At 38.6% G+C, this 25,073-nt stretch overlaps 1 protein-coding gene across 7 annotated transcripts in view; it reads left to right on the forward strand.

Moving 5' to 3' along the window:
* The first annotated feature begins 349 nt into the window (after positions 1-349).
* The window catches only part of LOC117406953 (leucine-rich repeat and calponin homology domain-containing protein 1), a 129,955-nt gene continuing 105,231 nt past the window's right edge, over positions 350-25,073 (forward strand). For 2 of the 7 annotated variants that reach the window (XM_034011423.3, XM_034011427.3), the window contains exon 1: positions 350-890. In XM_034011423.3, coding sequence (XP_033867314.3) covers positions 665-890 — 226 coding nt within the window. In that variant the 5' untranslated portion in view covers positions 350-664. The remainder of the gene's footprint in view (positions 891-25,073) is intronic. The other 5 variants (XM_034011428.3, XM_059028857.1, XM_059028855.1 and 2 more) reach the window with 3 other exon arrangements.

Raw genomic sequence — 25,073 nt, forward strand, 5'->3', positions numbered from 1 at the left:
GGAAGAGACACAAGAAGCAACACAACATAATCATTCACCAAAAAATGTGTCATCTAGACAAGAGCATTAGCTACTACAGGATAAAGCACCCCTACATTATGTTTTGATAATATATGTTTTATTAAAAACAAACAAACAAACAAACAAAATGTACAATACACCGTAGTGCTTTTTGATTCAGTAAAAAAAAAAAAAAAATAGCTGCTCTCACATAGACTGGAATCAATGGTTACTTCGACGTCTCTTCAGCGTCATTTTTTTTACAGTTAATAAGCAGGAAACAGATAATGTATCTTGTAACTAGTGACGCATTATTTCCAGTTTTCTGCAGTACCAAGCCGTTGCTGCATCCAAGTTGTGGGAATTTGCTGCATTGAATGCCAGTTCAGTGGCGACAGTGAGGAGGCGAGTCAAGTCTGCAGCAGCAGCTGTGTCGTGTTGGAACTTGGACTATCCAGCAAGGGGCGCTGGCCTCTCACTGCCGCTCTCTTGGACTTCCTTTGGCAGGAGTTCAATGTTTTTCAGTAGGAGCGCAGCCGCAGTGGGCTTCATCCAAGACATTAGAAAGGAAATTCTCTAGCAGTGTGTACTACTAATCTCCGTGTCTGTTAACTCGATCCAGCAAAACGTTACATTTTGTTTATATTACAACGAAGGTGTGACTATGGCGACGCTGGGGTCCGAGCCCCAGCCACATTCTCAACTCGCTTCGGGTATTGTCCAAACTAATATGAACAGTTTGGGATGCAGTAATCTGCCACTGAACCGGGGTCTGGAAAGAGCTTTGGAAGAAGCTGCCAACTCTGGGCTTTTGAACCTCAGTGCGAGAAAATTGAAAGAATTCCCGAGGACCGCATTAAACCACGATCTCACTGATACAGTCCAGGCAGGTAAGAAACAGTGTATCCTACTGTGCTGTTAGAATTTGTATGTGCATCTTGATAATGTGGAAGTCTTGTTCTGTAAGTGGAAGTTGTTTGTCTTTACCCTATTACATGTTTAATAAAATATTATATTGTCACTATAAAAAATATATAAAAAGTCGTTTGTCTTTTGTAGATGGTTGCTTTGTTTTTGCTGAAGATGATTGCCTTTGAATAAAGTTTGTGCTGCAACAAAGTTACTTTGTAAATTACACATTTAACTGTGTTTTTTTCTTCTTTTTGTAAAGCGTGTTTGAAAATAATCACACACACATCATTAACATGTATGCGGCATACATATTTTTGGTAGTTGTCATGTTACAGTATGACGCCTTGGATTAATATGAGATGTTGTTTTAAACGTCCTATGGTTAAGTATAAAATAATTAGTATTTGTTACACTTCAGTTTCATATTGTATTTAAATATAAATAAATAAATAAATAAATAAATGAAACGGTACAAAGGTGTTGGTTTCAGTATAGTTTAAAGGGACCACTAAATTAATTTACGGGAATGCGTTTCCTGTGAGTCCCATGTTTGTACTGAGCTGTGATGTAAGAACAATACTAGAGTAATTACAAAAACAAACAAACAAAAAAAAAACAACATATGCTCTGTAATCCAGAGGATTACATTTGTTTAAGGGTCATGTATTTGGGTTATATATTTTTTTTGTTTGTTTTGTTTAATAGAAAAAAGAAGAAAACAAAGTTATTCATAATTGAGTAATTAATATATATATATATATATATATATATATATATATATATATATATATATATATATAAAATATTGTATTTATTATCAGGTGTGCCAATTTCTGCTAATGAATACCAGAATAATAGAATATCCAACGAATAACACATTTTTTGTTGTTTTGCAAAATAATCAAGGTCAAAGAGCATATTTTGTGATATGGGATCAGATACAGGCATTACATAGATATCACAGGATGAGTTTCAGTGAGTTGGCAAAAGAACAACACGAATAACTACTGTAGGGGTATAAAGTACCCCGGTTTGGAAGAAGTTTTTATAGGTTTTAGTGAACCTGGCTGTTTGATTAGAAGTAAAACTCACATTGTGATGTTGGTTGCAAATGTATGAATATTTACAATATGCAAAACCAACAGTACCTAGAGCCGAAACAGAATGTCTCCTAATCATAAAGCAGCAGGCTTTACAGTATCAGTTATCCTGGCTGTCAGATTCCTGTGTCAATGCCCATGTTGGCATGGTGACTTGTATATAATGGGTCTGTTTGGGCATAATCGTTTCATTGCCAATGAAGCAAAGTTATTGAGAACGCTGTAATGAACCCAGCATCTCAGCACCTCTCTCCACTTCTTACATCTTTACATTGACTGCCAGTAAATGATTGTATTGATTTTAAAATCTTGACTTAGTCTTCTTTGAGTGGGTTGCTTCACTCTTGTTTATTGGTCAAGCCAAGGCATTTAGTTACTTTGCACCTCGAGTGTTGAATGTTGATGTTTTAAAGCCAGATTAAAGACCTATCCTACCTTTCTGATTTAGTATCCCCACAGCTGGATATATGCCTTGGGATGCATGTACAGTATATGAAGGGTATGTTTTGGTATGGTGTATATATGTACGAGAGAGAATACTGCATGGGATAGTGTGTAATGTGAGTGTTTAATTGAGCAATGTTTTCCTGCTAAAGTTCTGTGTTGCTTGTGTATGGTTGGAATTCCTTTCAGTTTGACAGCTTGCTCAAGGCAGGCTCTGCTGTTGCTGTTAATGAGTGAGTCCTGTAATAACTGTCTTGTTATTATGGGTGATATCAACTGGATGAGCCCATTGAATAAATTGCTCACCAGTTTTATATATATATGTGGCAAAGTGCCCCCCCTGTGTATGTTATATGTTACGTGTTGTGTGTAAATGTTGGTGTATAGGCATTGGTACACGGGATATAAGCGGGTCTGTGTTTCACGTGTGTGTAAATTGTATATTTGTATTAGGCACGGGGATGGCACATCACATCACGTGCAAGTAAAAAGTAATAATATGTGAGCACGGGGAATTGCACTTTAATTAATTCACGTGCAGTTGTACCGAGATTCCAATTGAATGATTGACTAGCAATCGAGTCTCGGTACAACTGCATAAAAGCTGCATGTTTTCACTCACTGGTGGGGGGGTGTTCGGTGAGTGGAGAACGGGAGAGAGAGAGAAGGAGAAAATAAAACAACGTAAAGTAAATAAGTGTTTTCACTCACCGTGTTTGTTCGGTTGTCTGTGCATCCACCGTTTGTGTGTTAGTACGTTTTGTTTGTCCTTTTATTTTGGCCTCAAGTGCCGTGTCCTGTTTTTGTGTTTAAAACCTTTTATTTTCTGTTCTGTTCTGTTAATTATTAAATGCTGAGCGCGATCAGCATTTAGAGTATATGGCTTATGGTGGTATTGGTTTCAATTGATGATTCCAGAAATAGTAAGAAATGTGGGTAAACACTTACAGAAAGTATACATTATAAGGTGTTTAATAATAGGCCCGTCCTATAGTGGTACAGGCAGGCATGAAAGGGTTAACAGGGGTGTGCAATTCATATCGGCCAACGTCCGGGACAACAAGATTTGTGTGAGGAACAAAAAGTTTTACTGTTATACTTTGCCTGTCAGACAAGTATTTTTTTTCTTCTTCTGTCACAATGTTTTGTTTGCTAGAAAAACTCCCGTAGATTTCTAGGGAGTCATGTTCATTTTTCTGTAATTGATATCTCATTTAAATGTTACTGTAACTTCTATAAAAACTGACAATATGCATTTGGCTTAGACTCCTGATAATACAAATGTATTTGGTGGTCCCTTGGAATTTGTATTAATGAGAATTGACTGTACATAGATTATTTAGCCTATTATTTTTTTCTACCCCATAATACAAATGATTAGGTTTTTGAGGATTCCTACCGCAGAAATAGCCAATAACCGCCTGTCAGCTCAGCTGGATCTCAGCATCTTCCAACAACAACAAACCGAGACACAGACAGTTCAATAATATTACTCCATTCAAATATCTGACACTGTCCAGATAAACTAGAAGCAACTCTGTCAATGTACATCTAGGTTTTAAAGAAAATAATGAGAAAATATGTTTTCTAATAGCGATAGATCCCTCTCAATGAAGGCTTTACCATGTGGTAGTTGACCTTGACTTACGTTCGCACCTTCCCCTTCGGCTGTATACGCATAACTCCCATTGCGGTCAACTACTACACAGTAGAGCCATCATTGCCAGGCATTATCGCTCCAATAGAAAATGTTCCCTGTTTCATTTTAATATCTAGCTTGACACTTAGGTACATTTCTATCTATTACAAAGTCTGAGGCCCACTGTGTGAATCACTTGGCACACAGCCTCAAGTTTCAGCTTATCAGTCAAGCCCAAGCTTCAACGGCCCTGCTCATTTTACACTGCAACTACAACCGAGTTTCACTTGCCAGCCAAACGCAAAGTCTCAAAGCTAACACATCACACAAACAAGCAAGCTTTAGGTTTGGAATTTAAACACTGGTTCAGGAAATTAAACAAACCAAAAAGTGCAACTAAATCCTAGCAACTTAACAGGGCAGCGGTTAGCCCAGGTGCCTATGCATTGGGAGGCTGTGGGTTCAATTCCTGTTCAGGGGTAACCCAGCCAAGAAGTAATTCTGAAATGTGTGCACTTCTCTGAATGGTAGAACAATCCCACGTAGAACTGGTTGTACAATTCTATTAACCAGGGGTGTGCAATTTTTTAATAAAAATCTTCTTGTCCAAGGGACAAACTGCTAGAAAAATCTACTTGCCCCTTCACTGTCGAACAGACACAAAAGTAGAATATAAATTGAAGGATTTTGCTTTTATTAAACAATGAACACAATCAATTAGTGATTTTAATAATAATTTTTGCTTCATGAAATCGAATAAAGAAAATGTAATTCGGTCCAAACTGAGCCCATCTATTTTTTGTGCATGACACATGTCAAAACAAATAATTAAACTAAAAAGATTCTAAAGAAAAAAAAATTGAGTGCATTTTAAAACTTATATTTTACATTCAAACTAGGTAATCGTAGGGTATTGTAATCTTCAGATTCTCAGCTGTTTAGACAGGTAAAATACGGTATACTTTCGGTGGATATTTGTACTGATACACAAGCTGAAAGTCATGTTATTCTAAACAGGTAGAATGGGTTCAAGGATTTATTTCTAAACAGCGAGGACACTTGTTTAATACGTTTTGGTTTCCTATATGGCCATGGATAAAGAGAAATCATTTAGTTTTATGGGTATTGTGCCGTCAGTCTCACAGCAGCCAGAGTTGTGAGAGACTGAGGGTACTGAGGTGGAGAGTCGAGTCAGAATTCGAAGAAGGTAGCAGTTTAGTAAGAGTGCAATGCTGTGGAATAATTTCACAGTTGTATTAAAAATAATTAAGTCAATTTATAGCTTTACAAACCAACTGCCAACCACCCGATGAAGTAGCTTTTAATTGCTAAACCGTTACATATGAAACAGTCTAAAGGTTTTTGTAATTTGTATTATGTTAAGTATTCTTCCTAGAGCTGGAGGTCAAACGTTTGTTACTGTGTGTGACTGAGGATTTGTGAATTAAAAGGATATGTGTATTTGTGTACTCTATATTTTTTAACCATGTATGCCATAGAATTGCAGGAGCTAGGAGGCATGGCAAGTTCATTCATCAGCAAGTTAATCGGTAAGTTCATTCATTCAGCAGTGAGAGGCCTTTCAGGCCTTGGTTTGATTCCAGGTTGAAATGAGATTGATGGTCTTCGCTTAGTCCAAGCAATTGTTCAAATCACAAAACCACCACACACGGACGATTCCAGTGGACGAGGGTGCTGAGACTACATCTTCTGAATCCGGTGATTCTCTCTTTAGAAGGTGGTCCCATACTGTGTAAGTCACAGTTGAGCCACATTGACAGGGCAGTGTGTGAAAACTGACATACTGTAGTAGCCTGAACTGTACCTTTTAAAAAAAAAAAAAAAAAAGAAAAAAGAAAGGTAGAGATTGTGTGTGATGAAAGTTCACAAATGAAAATGTAGTTTGTTCTCTGCTACTGGTGTACCAAAAAAAGGCACTTACTGAATAAATCTAGTAGTAGTATAGGCCTAAATGGTTTTTTTAGACTTTTACTTTGTGATTATTGGAAACATATCTGCATGCTTAAATTGTTAAGATAATAGGTACGGGCTTCTCGAATGACAAACTGAAGACCAACGATTAAGGTACTAGAAGTAAACCGTGACTGTGTTGATTTCACTTCAGGGATTTCTACTTGTTTGTTGGAAACCACCTGACTATAAAGAGGATCTACAGAACAGTTGTGGACTTTCTGTAAGACATGTTCTTTTTCATTATTATTTTCATTTTTTTTTCTAATTCATCCAACCATCTTTTATTATTTTTGCTCTTGATCAAAACACAACACTATTCTTAGTGTGAGTCATATTTGGGTTTTGTATATTTTATCATATACTGCGTCCGATCCTGTGTATTTGTGATTGAAATAGACGGCAGTCGCACCTTAATTGGGTCTTGGATAATTGCACTTTCTTATCTGTCAGCTATATTTTTAGCAATTGTTCCTACAGAAGTCGTCTGTTTTACTCTTAACTATCACGTATCAAGGTACAGTAAAAGTGCTTGCAGATTATAAAACCACACAGATGAACACAAGTGTAAAATTCTAGAGGCAATATAAGAAACCTCTAAATTGCAAAGCAATTGCTGTTGAATCTGTACTTGGTGCCACCTTTATAAATTGGATTCTGCCGCACATAAAGATCACACAGATCACTATGCAAGCAACTCATATTATTTGAGCTTTATCAGGGTTTTAAAATTTGTTATCAGAACCTTAACATTTGGGAGAGATTTGATTGCGGTGAGAGAGAGCTGTTATACACACATTTAAATGTTAAAAAATATATAATAATAGAGGACACACAGGAAATCCTCAGTTTGCAACTACACCCACCCCTCGTTATGTCGCCCCTCGCTATATTGTGGATTCGGATATATTGCGGTCCTGGAGTTGGCTCCCCATTTTTACAGTCTAAACTGCGCATGCCTTAGCTGCAATATACGTAGGCAATTTCACTTAGAATTACTGTTAGTTTTATTGTGTACTGCACATCACAAACTAAAATATACAAAACAATTAAAAACAAAGCATTAATATCATACTGTTATCATATACACATGCATTACACGATAACACAAAGCAAATTAAATATCTACTTGCTGAAGCGGTCTTTTAAGCAATGCACTAGTAAAAGTCACAGGGCAGTGACGTCGGCTCCCTAGCAACAAGCCTCCTATGTTGGGAATGGATTCTTTCAATGCAGCGGGTTTGTGCATTTGAGAAAGACATTAATTGGAGACTTAAGTTGATGAGAAGCAATTACCCTCCACAGTACGAATTAAAATGGTGTGCTGCTTTTTATACGAAAAATGAGAAAAAGCAGGTTGCGCAGAGGATTTCAACTGGACCCCGACTCCCCAGATAGAACGATGGAGTGGTTGTACAGTAATTGTTTGTTAGCCTATTTGTTTTTCTATGGGTCTCTCGCTATATCACGGCCCTCGATATATAGTGGATTTATATTGGACCCCGACACCCGCGATATATCGAGTGGGTGGTGTATTTATGCTCAATATAGTTTCAGTACTTTACAGCTCTAAAGAGATTATTGTAGCTGCAGCTCTCTCTGTTTTAGTTACTGTATCTTGTATTACTGGAAACCTATAACTAGCTGTAGTATTGTAGCTCTGCACAGTCAAGCTGATGAAAAGAATGTAAGTAAATGTATTTAATGTCCAATTTACATGGCTGGCAAATCCCCTTTTGTTTTTCTCTTGAAAACATACTTGAGCCTTTAGAAAGCAAAACCAAAGGAATGTGCAGTTTGAACTGGGGGGACTTTTACACATTATGTAGTACAAGTGTGTTATGAGCTCACACTTTGTTGTTTTTACAAATACAATACTGTATATGTGTGTTTTTATTGATATTGCTTGGATGTACAATTGTTGTATTGTTTATTATTGAGTCTACTTCGGTCTCTCTTTGTATTTGTTCTGCACTATTGATGTGCCTGTGCTGTCTCCGAGGGCACAAAGTGAAATAAATAAATAAAATAAATGGTCAAAGCATCAACTTATGGGTCCGTCCATGTCAGGTTTTGATGCTGTTTGGCAGGGATGTTGGTGCCATAGAGATATAAGTTTCCCAAGTTTCACATATCTAGGTAAAATGTTTTTTATGTCAGAGGAAATATTTGACCCGAAATGGCTCCCAGATCAGACCAATGACATAAAAGTATCAATAACTTTTGTATTGTTAATGCTACAGCTCAAAGTAAACTATTGCTGGAAAGCTCTCTTTTGTACTCTATCCAAATATGCCATAAATCTGCCTGGATCTTGACCAGATTACATTGTGTCATTGTAGTTTTATGGGTGATACATTTGGTAGGGTGTATGTTTTTGGGGTCACAGAAAACCCCTCACTCGTAGCTCAATCAGCTGCTGTTCACTTGGTAGAAGTTCACACAGCTGTCCACTGCTACTTGACTCACAAGTATCTTCAATGAAACTCCCTCTGGAGCAAGCCTTCTGGAAAGAAAAGAAGACAATCAGCAGTTCATAGCTATGAATTCTTGAATTCTTGAATCTGCATCACATTGATTTATATGTTCCATTACATACAAGTATAATGACATTTTATACCAGTTTTCCATCCCATTAGTCAACACATGATGCAGCATCAGCACACTGTGCTGTTGGTAGGCATCAGAGGTATCCTATACATGTTATTACAGACTGGCTGAACCCCCTACCCTCTCCCTCGCCAAGATGTTTTTCCTTTCCAGTCATTCCTAAATTTATCATTCATGAAACTACAATGGCACAATGTAATGAGTGAATACCTCCTGACCCCATCAAGATCACAGGCTGATCTCTGGTACAAACTTAGAGGATGGTGTGAACTTCAGTGTGAAACCTTGATTTTGGTTGTCCATGTTACGGCTGACAGGCCAATAGAGGTCAAAGGTCAAAATTCTGTTTGAAGTTAAATATAAAAAACGGCACAAGAGAGCTTTCCAACAAAAGTTTACTTCTTACTGTAGCATTAAAAATTTAAAAAAGTTAAGTGGTTAACAGTGTGCAGGTGATCAATAATGAGACAGACAACGATAATCCAGGTGCAATAATGATTTAATGTTTATATCCAATGGCCTGATGGCAAACAACAGTAAATAATAACAATGTTATTGAAGCAATACAGCGGCGTGTGTTGCTTATTTGTAATCTACAGGTTGGCCCCGAAAATAATAACAGTCCTGTTTCAATTCACCCACAAGTAACACATACACAACCACAAACACCAGTCCACAGTGCGTGCTGTAGTACTTGTGGTGAATACAGTTCTTTAGTGCAAACAAAGTGCCGTGCTGTTGATCCGGGTTTAGTGCTGGCCTTTGGCGACAGCTCCGGATCGTGTTAGCTGTCTCAATAACAACAAACAGTATTATTAACAACGACAGACAAACAAACAAAACACTAACGGTTCTCAACGCAGGTTCTCCTTTTGGTCATGCAATTTAACCATTCACAAAGGAACAAATCACCTCACTACGTCCCCTTTATATACCGTCAACCATGACCCCTTGGTTAACGAGCGCACCCGCTCCTCCAATCCGCGGATGCCACACCGTTAACCTTCTGGGTCAATGATTACCGTAGCTCAATCCCCTTTCTAGATGGCTGACTTCCACCTAATAATTAAAATACGTTTGTAGCCCAAAGTCATACGCTACCCATAATGGAATGTACGTCATATCCACAGATATTGATGCGTGTTATTGTTACAATCTTTAGCAACAGTGATGTAAACACTAAGGGGTTGTGTATCATATAGTTTAGTACTTTGCTTAAAAATATCGTTAAGACTTTAACCCTTTGCGGTCCTATGTCGGACCAATTTTTCCTTTCTGGTCCTCAAAAAGACGTAAAGCATAGGTCTCTAGTCGTTTTTTCTCAGGAAAAAGCAGAAACCCATTCAATGGCCGAGTGAGACCGATAGGAGCCAAAAGAAGCCGAAAAAAGGGCCGGTTCTGAGCAACACTTTTGCTGATACTATAAGTATCACAAACATAAATGTTTTTTTTTTTTTGTATGGCACAGATTATAATTAGCACTGAGACAAATCACTGGACTCAACAGAGTCTAGTCCCAACTGGTTTGGATAAGCGAGAGTATACTGGATTGTATACAGGGGAGTGTTTTCCAATTCGACTTTAATATAATGTACTGTAACTGTGCAACGTTTAATCAATTTGGAAGAAAAATGACATGTCAATTTTTCCATTCATCATCTGTACTGGGAATCTCATTAAATAAAACACTGAAGCAACACATGCCTTTTGAAGAGAGTCTCGCAAGGAAAGAATCTACAAATTGTAATATAAATGTATTATTACAGTTCTGTGTGGCCCACATACATCTGTGTACACCGTTAGTTCTACAGAAGTATACTGCCTTAAGCTATGGCTTTAAGTGGTTATTGCTGAGCAGTCTTGTCCTCGGGGCAGGAAATTGTAAGACCTCCTCCCACTTTCTCCATAGGCATTTAAAGCACTGGACAGGGGTTATTTTTGGCTCTGTTTCAACCACTTTAAGCTGTTCTCAGGAATCTGTCCTCCCCAGCTGCCAGGGCATCGCCTGGGACTGTGTGACAGTGAAACAGTGTCATTAATTGGTGTGCTACAGTAGCTGTGGCATTTGAGCAATGCGCTCAGCCTTGAAGTGGTGGGAGACGTGGTCATCCGAGACAACAAGCTTCCAGTTTGTCAAAACACACTGGCCTTCTGTGCGACCCCGAAGCATGAACTGGTAAAAAGCTAATGGTACATCAAAAGGGCTGCCGGCAGATACTGTATCTTGTTTGGATGCTAAATAGGAGGTTAAATGAGCAACGGATTGGAAAAACCGCTGTTACTACTTTTTCAGCTTCGTTATCTAAACACTACAAAGAGTTCTGTGTTTTTACATTGCATTCATATACCGTGTGTTATACTGTTTATTGCGAATATTTAATTCCATTCAACCAGGCACACATTCCAGTCCTGCTTAATTAACATTGGCATTTTAATTTTCTACAGTTTTATCATTTCATTTTATGTTGTAAAATGTTCCATGTTCTGTAACTCCCTGGTATAAAACTACTGTATACTGTTTTTAACTGGCCTCCACACTTTTTTTATTTATTTATTTATTTATTTATTTATTAATTATTTTTATATGAGAAAATTCACACTTAGCCTTAGGCTGCTTTCTGGAGAGCATCTTTTTAATTGCTGTTAACATCTGCATTTTAAACAGGGTCAAGTCTGCCCTCTCTGGGTGGTCTTTTATTTCTACAGTAATTAGTGCAATCTGTGAAACTACAGCACTGAATGAGAAACTGCTGGAAGTGTCAACACAAGGCGCTCATGGCAGTTTAGATTCGGTTGCCTTCCTTAAAACGATACGTCATTCCTAATTTGCTTTGTTTGATTTGTTGTATAGTATTTCTTTACTTCAGGCTTGAATCACTGAATCATGTGTTGATAGAAGTAATCTAGTCAGATGCAGAAGGCAGGAAGCAGTGAGGGCTGACTTTCCAGCATTTACTGTATCTTTTTAGCCTGCAAGGGTGTTGCTACAGATTGCGACTCATAAGTTGTTAACTGATCTAGTGATGACTGCTTTGGTATTGCCCCAAGTTTGACTGTCCTCTTGCTTTTCTGTGACGATTTCTGTTGCCAGACATGGAAAGCATCCAAAACAATAGCATTACAACTTGTACTGAACTCAAGTGGACAGCCCTCTGACTGGAATCTTGTGCTCTGTTCAAGTCTTTAAAAGGCTGTTTTGAGGACTGTTTTTTTAAGTGTTTATAAGCATTCTCTTGGATTAAACTTTGAACAGTTGGAATTGTGTAAACTCACCCTCCTCCTCTCAACTACATATTCACCACTAAACGTCCCTAAAAACAAGGGTTATTTAGAGACATGTAGTTACTGTCCAGCTCGATTATCCATGTCAAAGTTATATTAGACAGCAGTGCAGGCCTTGCCCACTTCTATATATTAAAAGTATTCTGTTCTCTTATGATAGCATACTGACATTACTGATTTTAACAATGTAATAACAATCCTGAACTTAGGGGTGATTAGATTGTTTAGATTCACTGTTATTAATGAAACAAGCACCCCCCATTTTAATCAATGGATACCTACACTTTAAAACATGAAATTATAAATACAGTCGTCTCCGGCTAAGAGAACACCCCTCGGGAAGCAAGCAAAGTGTTCTCTTAGCCAAAGTGTTCTTTAAGATGAAGTTGACCATGAGGCACAATATGAATCAATCAATCAATCAGTCAATCAATCAATCAATCAATCAATACATATTTATTACTTGTCATGACGCATGTGCATCAGCTTATCACATAGAGTCACGCGACAAATGCGTAAGGGAGGCAGCACCTGTGTTGAAAACTGGAAGAAAGTGGGTGGCAAAGAAAGCTGTGGAAGATGCAAAGGCTGCCCTTCGAATTGGTGATATCATGGGGCAAGTTCAGCATGGAAGAGGGGGTCTTGGTTTCAGTTCAGCTCCTCCTACATGGCAGAAGGCAGCCCCATCTCAAAGGAGGAAGCTGGTAGTCCACGAGGTGCAAAAGCAGGAGGAGAGGATGAGGTGTATAAAGGCCATTTCCCAGGCCAAGCAGGGAGAATGGATGAGATGGGAGAGTGTGGAACAACGCAAGATTGGCTGGCAAGACCTATGGTCAATGGAACAGAGCAGGATCAGTTTCCTCATCAGGTCAACATATGATGTTCTCCCATCACCACAGAACCTAAACCTCTGGGTAGGAGAGGATCCCTCATGTCCTTTGTGTTTATCACCTGCAACATTAAGGCACATTTTGACAGGATGTAAGGTGGCTCTTAACTAAGGACGGTTTACTTGGCGCCATGACCAGGTGCTGCGATGTTTGGCCTTAGCATTGGAAGACAAGCGTAACATGACCAATAAGTTGCCACCTGTTCCATCAAAACATTACACACAAAAGACAACATTCCTCCACCCAGGAGAGAAACCACCAAGAAAAGGTGTTAAAACCAATCCTCGCCCAGGACAACTGGAAGCTGCTAGAGACTGGAAAATGCTGGCAGATGTTGGTTAACAGCTTATTTTTCCACCTGAGATTGCCACCACTAACCTTCGACCATGTATTGTCTTGTGGTCTGGATCAGCACGCCTTGTTCACCTGGTAGAGTTAACAGTGCCATGGGAGGATGCTGTAGATGAGGCGTATGAGAGGAAGAAATTGCGGTATGCTCAACTAGCCACTGAAGCGGAACAGCGAGGATGGAGAGTCCGGGTTTACCCAGTGGAAGTGGGTTGTCGAGGATTTGTGGCACACTCTACAACCCGGTTTCTCAGAGACGTCGGATTCAGTGGCCAAGAGTTGCGTCGCACAGTGAAGAACTTATCTGAAGCAGCAGAGAGGAGCAGCAACTGGTTGTGGTTGAGACGGAAAGATTCTGGCTGGGGATCTCAAGCACAATAGAAAGAAAGAAACGCTGATGTACAGGTAAGTAAGCTGGGCTGAGTTGAGTGGGGGACGGAGGGGGGTGATGCTGGGACGCCAGAATCACCGTCGAGGTGTCGTGGGCTAGTCGACGAAACACTGAGGATGGAAGGTGCCCACTTGAAAACCCCAGAGATGTACCCTACTTAGCTCAATCCAGACGGTTGTCATGCTGATGCGCTGGGGAGGCCGCACTATGGTTGATCCCCGGAGCCAGCATCGCAGCCGTTGTGTGTGCTGATGCGCCAGTGAGGCAAAATAAGCTGATCCCTGGAGCCAGCATTACACTTCAGCCATTAACACCAGACAGAAGGATATCTACATCATCATATGGAAGGAAACGTAAATGGATGGAGACACATATGGATCACATTAGTTTACTGTAAAGCTACGTCTTAGTTGGTGCTTATCTTGGCGAGAGCCGAGTTCAAATCAGCATGAAGTTTTAACATCTACTCTCGTGTAATGGAAATCATGAACAGAATAATTAAGATTAAAGCAATAAACAAGTGTGTGTTAATAAAGTATAATAATAAAATGAACTAATGTTAATAAACTAACTATCAAACTAAATTAACATAGCACCCTTATACACGTTAAAAAATGCAGTAGCAGCTCTAGATTAATATGAATACCTGTACAGGAGCAATATTCAAGACATGCACACAATTATTTGGTGAATGATGAAGCAACTCACCAGAACGGAAAACACCAAATTGCTCAGCGACTTCTGTCTGATTCAGGTTTTTTGCAGGAGATTGAATAATTTCCAACTCTTTTTGTAGCAAGAGAAACAGCAGCACATTTTGCTGTTTGTTTACATGCCATTTTGTAGCAATGAGGTGCACTTGTGGAAATCAGAATACAAATCAATTCAATGATATGACGGCAGTTCTGCAAAGATATAATAAACCAATCAGTGTCCCTCAAGACACTCTCGCGATGACAAGTTGCTTTGGAAAAGACTGAATAAACCATTTTAATTTAAGTTTGAAGATGATGAGTTATGTTACAAAACAGTACTGGATCAGTGAACGAATCGCTATCGGTGCCAAAAAGGTGTTCTTTTAAGCGAAGTTCCTGTTCCTTTAGCCGGAGCATTTATAATGGGAACAATCTGTTTCACCACAAGGGTGTTCCCTTAGGAAAAGTGTTCTTTTCAGAGGTGTTCCTATACACGGAGACTACTGTACCCCTAACAACTTGTGGGACAACGTATTCATGTTCTGCATGTTGGTTGTAGTGGCCAGCCAGTTTAAAGTTTGAAATCAAACTGTTATGCTGTCTTTCAGTGTTGTTGTTGTTTGAGCTCTTTGACCCCCCCCCCCCCCCCAACTTCTACAGTAGTTTTAAATTGGAGCACTGTGGTTCAGAAAGTATTACAAATAAGGGGGAAATGATGACTTAAGTGTTTTTTTTTATGTGTCACAAAAGTAAATAAGCAATGTGAACCTTTTGAATTAGTTCAATGAACTGTAAATATGATCCTTAATGTTTACCATATGAAAATTGCTAAACGGCAGTGGAAACATAATACCGGCAATGCTCTGCTTTACAGTAATTCAGTTAGTGTTTGTTTTCTTGGATCATAACAAAAAAAAAAACACTTTCCCATGAAGTCTTTACTTTTTTGAACACCACAGTGTTTTCCATGTGATGATATACAGACGTGCTCAAATTTGTTGGTACCCCTCCACAAAAAACGAAGAATGCACAATTTTCTCTGAAATAACTTGAAACTGACAAAAGTAATTGGCATCCACCATTGTTTATTCCATATTTAATAGAAATCAGACTTTGTTTTTGATTTTTTATTCAACATAATATTGTAAATAATAAAACAAATGAAAATGGCATGGACAAAAATGATGGGACCGCTAACCTAATATTTTGTTGCACAACCTTTAGAGGCAATCACTGCAATCAAACGTTTTCTGTAGCTCTCAATGAGACTTCTGTACCTGTTAACAGGTAGTTTGGCCCACTCTTCCTGAGCAAACTGCTCCAGCTGTCTCAGGTTTGATGGGTGCCTTCTCCAGACTGCAAGTTTCAGCTCTTTCCATAGATGTTCGATAGGATTCAGATCAGGACTCATAGAAGGCCACTTCAGAATAGTCCAATGTTTTGTTCTTATCCATTCTTGGGTGCTTTTAGCTGTGTGTTTTGGGTCATTATCCTGTTGGAGGACCCATGACCTGCGACTGAGACAGAGCTTTCTGACACTGGGCAGTACGTTTCGCTCCAGAATGCCTTGATAGTCTTGAGATTTCATTGTGCCCTGCACAGATTCAAGGCACCCTGTGCCAGGCGCAGCAAAGCAGCCCCAAAACATAACCGAGCCTCCTCCATGTTTCACTGTAGGTATGGTGTTCTTTTCTTTGAAAGCTTCATTTTTTCGTCTGTGAACATAGAGCTGATGTGACTTGCCAAAAAGCTCCAGTTTTGACTCATATGTCCAAAGGACATTCTCCCAGAAGGATTGTGTCTTGTCAATATGCATTTTAGCAAATTCCAGTCTGGCTTTTTTATGGTTTTCTTTCAAAAGTGGAGTCCTCCTGGGTCTTCTTCCATGGAGCCCACTTTCGCTCAAAAAGCGACGGATGGTGCGATCAGAAACTGACGTACCTTCACCTTGGAGTTCAGCTTGTATCTCTTTGGCAGTTATCCTTGGTTCTTTTTCTACCATTCGCACTATCCTTCTGTTCAATCTGGGGTCGATTTTCCTCTTGCGGCCGTGCCCAGGGAGGTTGGCTACAGTTCCATGGACCTTAAACTTCTTAATAATATTTGCAACTGTTGTCACAGGAACATCAAGCTGCTTGGAGATGGTCTTGTAGCCTTTACCTTTACCATGCTTGTCTATTATTTTCTTTCTGATCTCCTCAGACAACTCTCTCCTTTGCTTTCTCTGGTCCATGTTCAGTGTGGTGCACACAATGATACCAAACAGCACAGTGACTACTTTTCTCCATTTAAATAGGCTGAATGACTGATTACAAGATTGGAGACATGTGTGATACTAATTAAAGAAACTAAATAGTTTGAAATATCGCTATAATCCAATTATTTATTATCTTTTCTAAGGGGTACCAACAAATGTGTCCAGGCCATTTTAGAATATCTTTGTAGAATAAGCAATAATTCATCTCTTTTCACAGCTTCTTTGCTTTATTCTATGACATAGCAAAGGCATGCAAGTATATATGATAAAATAGCTTTTAATTTCATCACTAAGGGTACCAACAAATTTGAGCACGTCTGTACTTTGGGGCTTTGAAATCCGTTCGTCTGCAGTGATTTTAAATGGAAGAAAACAAACCCTGATGTAAACGCTGATTAACAGTATGTACACAAGATTGCTTATGTGTATTAAGCCCAGCATACACGAGGAAACATGTTTCCAGAAGCAATGTTTCCGTGGGTATGCTGGCCAATCAGAAGAGAATCTGTGAGTGTGAGTTCATCGGTCATGTGACTTTGCAAGATGGCGACGTCTACAGACTTCTGCAGTCTACGGATGCCTACATTAGTGCAATGTTTACGTTGTAGTAACATAAGTTTATTTTACATATTTAAAATAATGACACATTTCATTTGTGCTGTATTTACCTGTCACACATTTAACTGAAACATTCATAAGAATTAACATAGCAAAATAAGATAGTACTACTGGTGTTTGCCAGATGACAGGAGCATGCATTAATATTTATGTGAGGGCTTCTCAAAGAACTTGCTCCAGATTAGTGTTTATAGCGATTTAACAGAAACGATGATGTAAACAGGGATTTTAAGGCAATTAAGTGAAATAAAGTTTGAAAAACTTTAGACAGGGGCTGATGAGTCCGGTGCTGTTAGTTTAAGTTTGGTTAATAAAACCTGTCTTTTCAACCAGCCGCACCTTCTGCTAAGGTTTAATGCAATTATAAGTGTAGCACCACTCAGTGCAATAAGGCTTTCATCCATTTTGAAGTGTGCGGCAGAGATTACCACATGTTGCTTGAAAAAGTTTCCTGATAATGTTTAAAAAATTGTCAAGGAAACATGTTTCCTCGTGTATGCTGGGCTTTAGGGGCGTACGATGTCACGATATGATATGTATTGCAATATGCAGGTATCACAACATGTGATGGGCCTGATTGGCTACTTGTGTGGTGCATAATAAAAATAAATGGCAATTTAATGATGGACAATTGTGTTACAAGACAAGAATGAAATGGATAGGGAGAGTACAGTGTGTATCCATGACAACTATAAAAATAAAACACTTATTCATTCAAGAACCATTTGGTGAACTACAATGAGCAGTGTTGTGCTTTTGGTCTTGTACCGGGATAGACAAGATACATACCTCTGTTACGATATGATATCTCATGTAAAGAAAGATACACTTTTAATTGAGTTCACCAGCATGCTGCAGTTTCTGTACTTGCACAGTGCCAACCCAGTGGCACATGATTTGTTACATGTGAGTTAGGGACTGGAGAATAACACTTTACCATGCTTTTTAATATGCATTACCACACCTCTCTGGATTTTACAATGCTTACCTATATATATTACACTTTGCTATGCTGCTACTATGAACTTTTATAAGGATAATTCATACTATACAATTCGTAGTCAGTAAATACAAATTGTACTACAATGTGGGAACAGAAAAGATTTTTGTTAAGTTTAAGTCACTTACTAAAAGAATAACATGTGTGAGTTCCATGGTGCTTGAACTGGTTTTTCAATTGCTGTGATTCCCCAAAACACATTAAGAGGAACCAGAAACTAAAAGCTTAAAGAACCCAATTTATAAAGCTTTTTAATACAACGTATAATTTCTGAGTTCCCTAATTGTTTCATGACTTTCACACAGCTCCTTTGTTTACTGAATTGCAGACTATAAAACCTATAATCTTACTCAGCTTGGTAAACTCTCCAGCTTGCTGTATTGTTATTTGTTTAAGCACATTTTTTTGCGCAACAACCTCTCTGAGCACATTTGCTTTTCATTACTGTTTGTTTGGAAAACTTGCAATAGATTATTTAGTAAATAATCAAACTCTTCTGTTTCTTGTGACTGGTTTGTTGCCTATAAAATTCATAAATTCTGATCGTTTGCCTCGACCAGGGTGCTTAATGTAGAAGAGGCCCAGCTCGCAAGTTTTCCACTATTCGTAAAGCAAAAGCATGCCAAACAAATGGGAGTGTGAAGCTGGTGTTTTCTTACAATTTTTTTTTTGTCGCTGTACATCATTTTGTTTCCATTACTTTATTTTCATGTCATCAATGTTATCCTCCCATCATGCTTTGAGTTTGATGGAATCTGTTTTTCTCATTCACTTCCTGCGTTAAAAGTCATAGGATCTGCAGTATGTGCAGCATAACGTGCGGCTGCCTTATTACATGTACAGGAAGTGAACTTACAATGTTTTGGCAGGAAAGTTGTTTTATTAATGGTTTATTTTAGCAAAAAAACCTTGAAAAACGAAATGGTGATTCATGATATGTCCAAAACCTCCATTATTGACAGAGTTATAACAAACAACATCTACCGGTGTGTAATTAAAAAACAAAAAACAAAAACAGTACCGGCACATACGATGGGTCTTCAGAATCCCATAACAAGCGCCAGGTTAGAGTGAAATGTACTTTGAAACTTGTGTAGGAGGCTAGGAGTGTAAACTAAAAGTATGTTGTAGATTAGCCCACGTACATTTTTACTCCATTCCTCCCCCGGACGTGATTATTTTAATATCGTTGATGTTAAGTAAAAGCTTGTGCACAACAATTGAATGCGAGCGGTAATTATGCCTTGATTGTGTCAGGAGAAAAAACCCCAAAAAAACACAACATTTGCAACAAGCCTAAAGCAAGTTTAACATACTACAGGGGTGTTACTAAAATATTTATTCCAAACAGATTATTATTATTTATTTCTTAGCAGATTACGGTACTTTGGAATGTAATCTATATAAACTAGACACGATTTTATGAAAACCGGATTTAATAATAATAATCATAATAATAATAATAATAATAATAATAATAATAATAATAATAATAATAATAATAAATGGATTTACTTACCACAACATGCAGAACCGCTATAGTTCAAGCTGATCGTTACTCCAAAATTGCGTTTAACATCACTGATCGTTTATTCAATAACGTTAAAAATAAATAAATAAATAATGTCGAAAATTCATTATATAACAATTCATTTTGAATCTATATAGTCAGATTTATTTAATCTGCACAATTTATTTATTTACAAGCCTGTCACCCTGCCCTGGATCACAGACAGACAGACAGACAGACAGGTGGGTCAGTGAAATAACTGAATGAAATGTATCATTTAAAATGTAGTTAATATTTAACTTACTAGGTACTGAACTTTATAGAACACAGATTCTATCCATGTAACAGTAAATATAGGTACATTATATTGATAGGCGTCGAATATAAGTGGGTATTTTAATATAAATTAAGTGGAGCAAACTATTTGGCGTTAGCTAATATTAAAAATAAATGTGTTTTAAATATGTGTGCACACCCACAGCACGCAGAACATGCCTCTGACAATGGTTCCAGTCGGATTTGTAGCAGGACTTGGGTGTTTACTCTTCAACCTATGTAGCTTCAAATTTGTCTTACTGTTACTGTGATTGGCTGCAAAGACAATAGGACTAGCCAGAGATTGGATACTGTTTGCTGGGCTGGTTTTTCTCGTGTACAGTTTCCTAATAACTGAAGACATTGTATTCAGCGAAATGTAGTTGTTAGTGGAAGTTTTAGGGGAGGCAGACAAGCTGTCCAGCAAGATTGCTCTGCATATGTTGGCTTTTTTAATGCATTAAAAAGGCAGGTACGCAGCTTATCTGAACTGCTGGCTCCGCGTTTCCATTTCTGAAACGGCACGTGATCTTCTGTACTGTACAGTGCTTATCATTATTTAGAGTGTTCACTGATCAAGTCTTCCTCCGCCACTCTCTACTGTACTCTAGCATGCGATTCCACTCAATGGGAATACTGTGGATGGTCAGTCCAGCGATTTCAAGTGGGAACAGCAGGGTGCATGCATGATGACATCTTGTTTTGTTACACAGACAGGAAATGAAAAGGTCCTTGGAACTACAAAAGGGAAAAGGTGGTGAGAGAATGCTGCCCAGAATCCAGCCAGACTGTTGCTATACATTCGTGCAGAGTACTGTGTAGCTTTGAAAATTGGATTGTGGTTAAAGGATTGTGCTCCTCTTCATTTCAACAGGAGGTGATTTAACACTGTGTTTTTAATATAATTTCACAATTCAGTGGTACAGTAACTGACTGGAAGGCCTTAATAACGGCTTTTCAAATGTCGCTTAGCAGGCCATGCAAAGGGAATTAGTGCTGGGATAATGAATCAAGTTACTAGAGTGCTCGCGATTATTTTAATATATCGATGATCTTTTTGGTACTTGAGTACTCTACGCATTAACAAATACATGCATTCCAACATGGCAACGTGTCTGCAGCGCTTGGAGAAGATTCACATGTTCAGTGCAGCGTCTGTAAGGGCAAAATTAAATGCCATCACAGCACCACTGCTTTACTTCAACACCTAGAAAGAAGCACCCGACCGTGTTTCTGAACAGAGGACGAGCGGAGTCAAGCGAGGAAGAGTCTTGGGAAGTAATATTTATAAGAGAAGTCGATATAATGCAATACAATGCTGTTTTGGGCATGTATATTATACTTTTTCATTCTGGTGACAACAGGAATTACATGTTTATTTTAGCACATAGCGGGGTATTTGGTTTTCTAATTTAAAAACCTGAAAATAAATTATACATTTCTCTCTTACAATGTTATTGAATAAAGCACAGTAGGCTACACTCCTGTCATTTTAAACTCCTGAAAAGAAAAAAAGACCATTAGAAGCTACATTATCCTGTAAGTGTTAACACCAAGTATTAATCTAATATTAAACTTTTAATAGCTTTTTATAAAACACTGCAATGGCCATAGCATTGTTGGATTTGTAATCCTCTACAGCACTATTTTTAGTTCTCCAGACGTAAGGAGAGAAAAAAAAAAAAACTAACAAAAAACTAACTGGTAATCATGAAATTAGCAAAATACTGCGATCTTTTTTTTTTTTTTTTTAACAATTATTTATTTATTCATCACCAATGGTTTTTACCCCGGTTTTCTACCCAGTTTGGAATGCCCAATTATTATTTTTGTCCCGGTTCACCGCTGCAACTCCCCGGCGACTTGGGGAACGGAGGCTGAAACACGCGTCCTCCGAAATGTGTTCCTGCCAATCCGTCATTTTTCGCACTGCGGATCCACAGCGAAGCCATCAGACCTATAACGCGGGAGGACAACACAGATCTGAATGGCTCCACTGCAGACCCGCAGGCGCCCTGTAAGCCACAGGGGTCACTGCTGCGCAGTGAACCGTGGATTGCCCTGCCGACCTAAGCCCTCCCTACCCGGACGGCGCCGCCCCCTAGGAACCCCCGGTCACAGTCGGCAATGACTTAGCCTGGATTCGAACCTGCGATCTCCAGGCTATAGGGCGCATCCTGCACTCCACACAGAGCGCCTTTACTGGATGCGCCACTCGGGAGCCCTCTAGAATATTCTTAAGAGATACAAATAAATTTAATGTTCCAAAAGTCCACTGAAAACTGTGAAGCACGAAACACATTCAATTTTGACTGACAGAGGTGTTTGTTTTCGCAAATATCCCTCTTGAAAAATTGGACAACCAAAAGTTATGTAAATTCTTGTGGTGGAGTGATTCCTTCATTAGCCCAGCTGAGACATGGATACTTACCTAAAGTTGCCGAGTATCACAAGCAGGAGATTATGGAATTGGTAAAACAGGCTGGTTGCTTGTCAGTGGTCACACTGACAAGTTGACTGATGCCCAAGATAAGTATTAGTGAACATTCATCTGACGTACTAGAACTGAATGTTGTCCTGATTAAGGTTTTATTATGTAGTTTTTTATCTTAAAAAAGATGATATAAATAGTAGTAGTATTATACTTTTTGATGTAAGCATAGTTGTAGTTTAAAAAAGAAAAGAAAAACAGTTAGCAGACATGCTAGGGTTGGGGAGATGATTAGCTTATATTGCAGCGCTGGCATAATGCGTGTTTGTTTTGTTTGTTAACTAATTTCTGTTAGTTATGTTTGCTTATGTTGAAATGTGTTCATGTGACAACAGTGATACCCATATTTAAACAGCCTCTGTGAATAGTGAGCACAGTTTTGTCAAGAAACAAGTGCTGTTAGAAAACTTATGACTTTATTTGTCTCCCTTGTGGTTGAGTATTTTTGTAATGCCAAAATAGACCTAGTACAGACTTGTGTTCATTTGAAGTGAATAGTATTTGTTTGAGTTATTTTTGCATATTACAAGTTAATGACTTATGAAAAGGTTAAGTATTTGTGTACTGCTCAAAATAGACCTACAGTAAAGACTTTTTTTTTTTTTAATTTAGTAGTTGCCAACTCGGGAAGACGAACACACGCTGTCCTCTGAAACGTGTGCCGTCAGCCAACTGCTTCTTTTCACTGCAGGCCCGCCATGCAGCCAATCCAGAGCTACAGTGTTGAGGACAACGCAGCTCTGGGCAGCTTACAGGCAAGCCCGCAGGCGCCCGGCCAGTCTACAGGGGTCACTGGTGCACGGTGGGCCGAGGACTGAATGGGAACTCCCATCCACGGTCGGCAGTGGAATAGCCTGGACTCGAACCGGCAACCTCCAGGCTATAGGGCGCATCCTGCACTCCATGCGGAGTGCCTTTACTGGGTGTGCCACTCGGGAGCCTCTCCAGTACAGACTTTTTATGTTAATTTTAAGTGAATAGTATTTTACTGTTCACTTGCTACTTAGATAGAGACCATCAACAGAGTAAGACAAACAAACCAGTACTGGAGAGATAAGATTGCAGAATATCATCTAGTATGTAGTGCGGGTGCCTTTTGTTTTATTTATGCTATAAGATTACCCGATTTAATCAAAATCAATCATCGTATTCGTGTTCGCTTATTTAAATAGTCGCTCAACACACCTCTAAAGGGAATAGTCTGTAAATCCATGTTAACTGCATACATACCAGATGGGCTTAACTTCTGCTCAGTATCTGTGTCAAGTCAAATGCAATCACAAATGACATTGCAGAATCCTTTGAAGCAGGGCCTAGCCTACAGATTCAACCTCCCATTCATTTGGCACTGCTGATCTGTTTCAGCATCTGGTCAGCATATAACCGTGTGCTTTCAAACTGAAAAAAAGTGAAAATCAACTTTTCTTTTTAATGCTCTTTTATCTCAAGGTCTGGTTTTAGCTTTTCCTACTTCCACAATCTTGATGACAGATGTTAAAAGTAAGATTAACACAAATACATGCTCACAAACTGTAAATGTAACTTTTCTATATAGCATTTGTTTTTAAGGAGACCAACGTTTTGGGCTCAGTACACCAGCACCTTCATAAAGGAATGTTTAAGATTTTTGATTGTTTGAAATCTGAAATATTAAAAAATTCTGAAATGCATCTGGTGTTAAAGGGTATATAAGGACCTTTTTTATTTTATTGTGTTACATGTTCCCATGTGTTCCTGCAATTGTTTACGTAAGGTGTGTGTGTGGTGTTTTATTTTTTTAAGTTGCATTCCCTGCCTCAAGATGGCTTCACATGTACCTTCATGGACCTCTCAGAACTACATTTCCCATCCATCCTACATTTACTTTAATATTAAAGTCAGTGGGGAATGCCTGGTTGGGATTTTGCATTTGTGGATTCTATTGCAGTGCTTTTTTGTTCTTTGTTATTTTAGACCAAAAACATTTTCTGTTTGTGGCTTTTAGTGTTTGTTTCTAGTTATAAAATTGTCAAAACTGTAATAATGTACCATAACATTAACACATTGTTCTTTATTGGGACCCCCAAAATTGGGAGTCTTGGACCCTCAATAGGAAAAAGCCCTGTAGTATGTTTGTTTAAAATAGAAGAATTCGTTTATAGCTGTGAGCTGAAAGCATGGTTCTCCAGTCTTCATATCTGGATGGTTGCATGCACCTCTCAAGCTTTCCTCTACAGATTTGGGACCTATTCCAGAGCCTGTTATTTTAAATAGAGTTGTCTCCTTGTAACTGTCGACCTATATCCTGTGTACGCATTCTTACATTATTTGGATTGCTTATGAAAATAGAGTCTTGGCAACATCATGTCTGCTTTACAGATAAAAGCATTTCAGCAGTTATATGAAACCTTTGTGCTCTCATGGCTAATTGAAATAAAACCAGGATAAAACTGGGGCAGCACTATTGAAGAACACAGCTGGGGTTCCAGTGCTAGTTGAGATTTTGTGAGACATATCTCTTAGATTCATGTGGCTTTCAGATTTTTGTGAATCAAAAGCGATGTTTTCTTATTGCTGGCGAAGTTAGTGCAGCTGTCAACACGCTTGTTTCTTTTGTGGAA

Source organism: Acipenser ruthenus, chromosome 8 (assembly GCF_902713425.1).
Source record: "Acipenser ruthenus chromosome 8, fAciRut3.2 maternal haplotype, whole genome shotgun sequence".
Lineage (NCBI taxonomy): Eukaryota > Metazoa > Chordata > Actinopteri > Acipenseriformes > Acipenseridae > Acipenser > Acipenser ruthenus.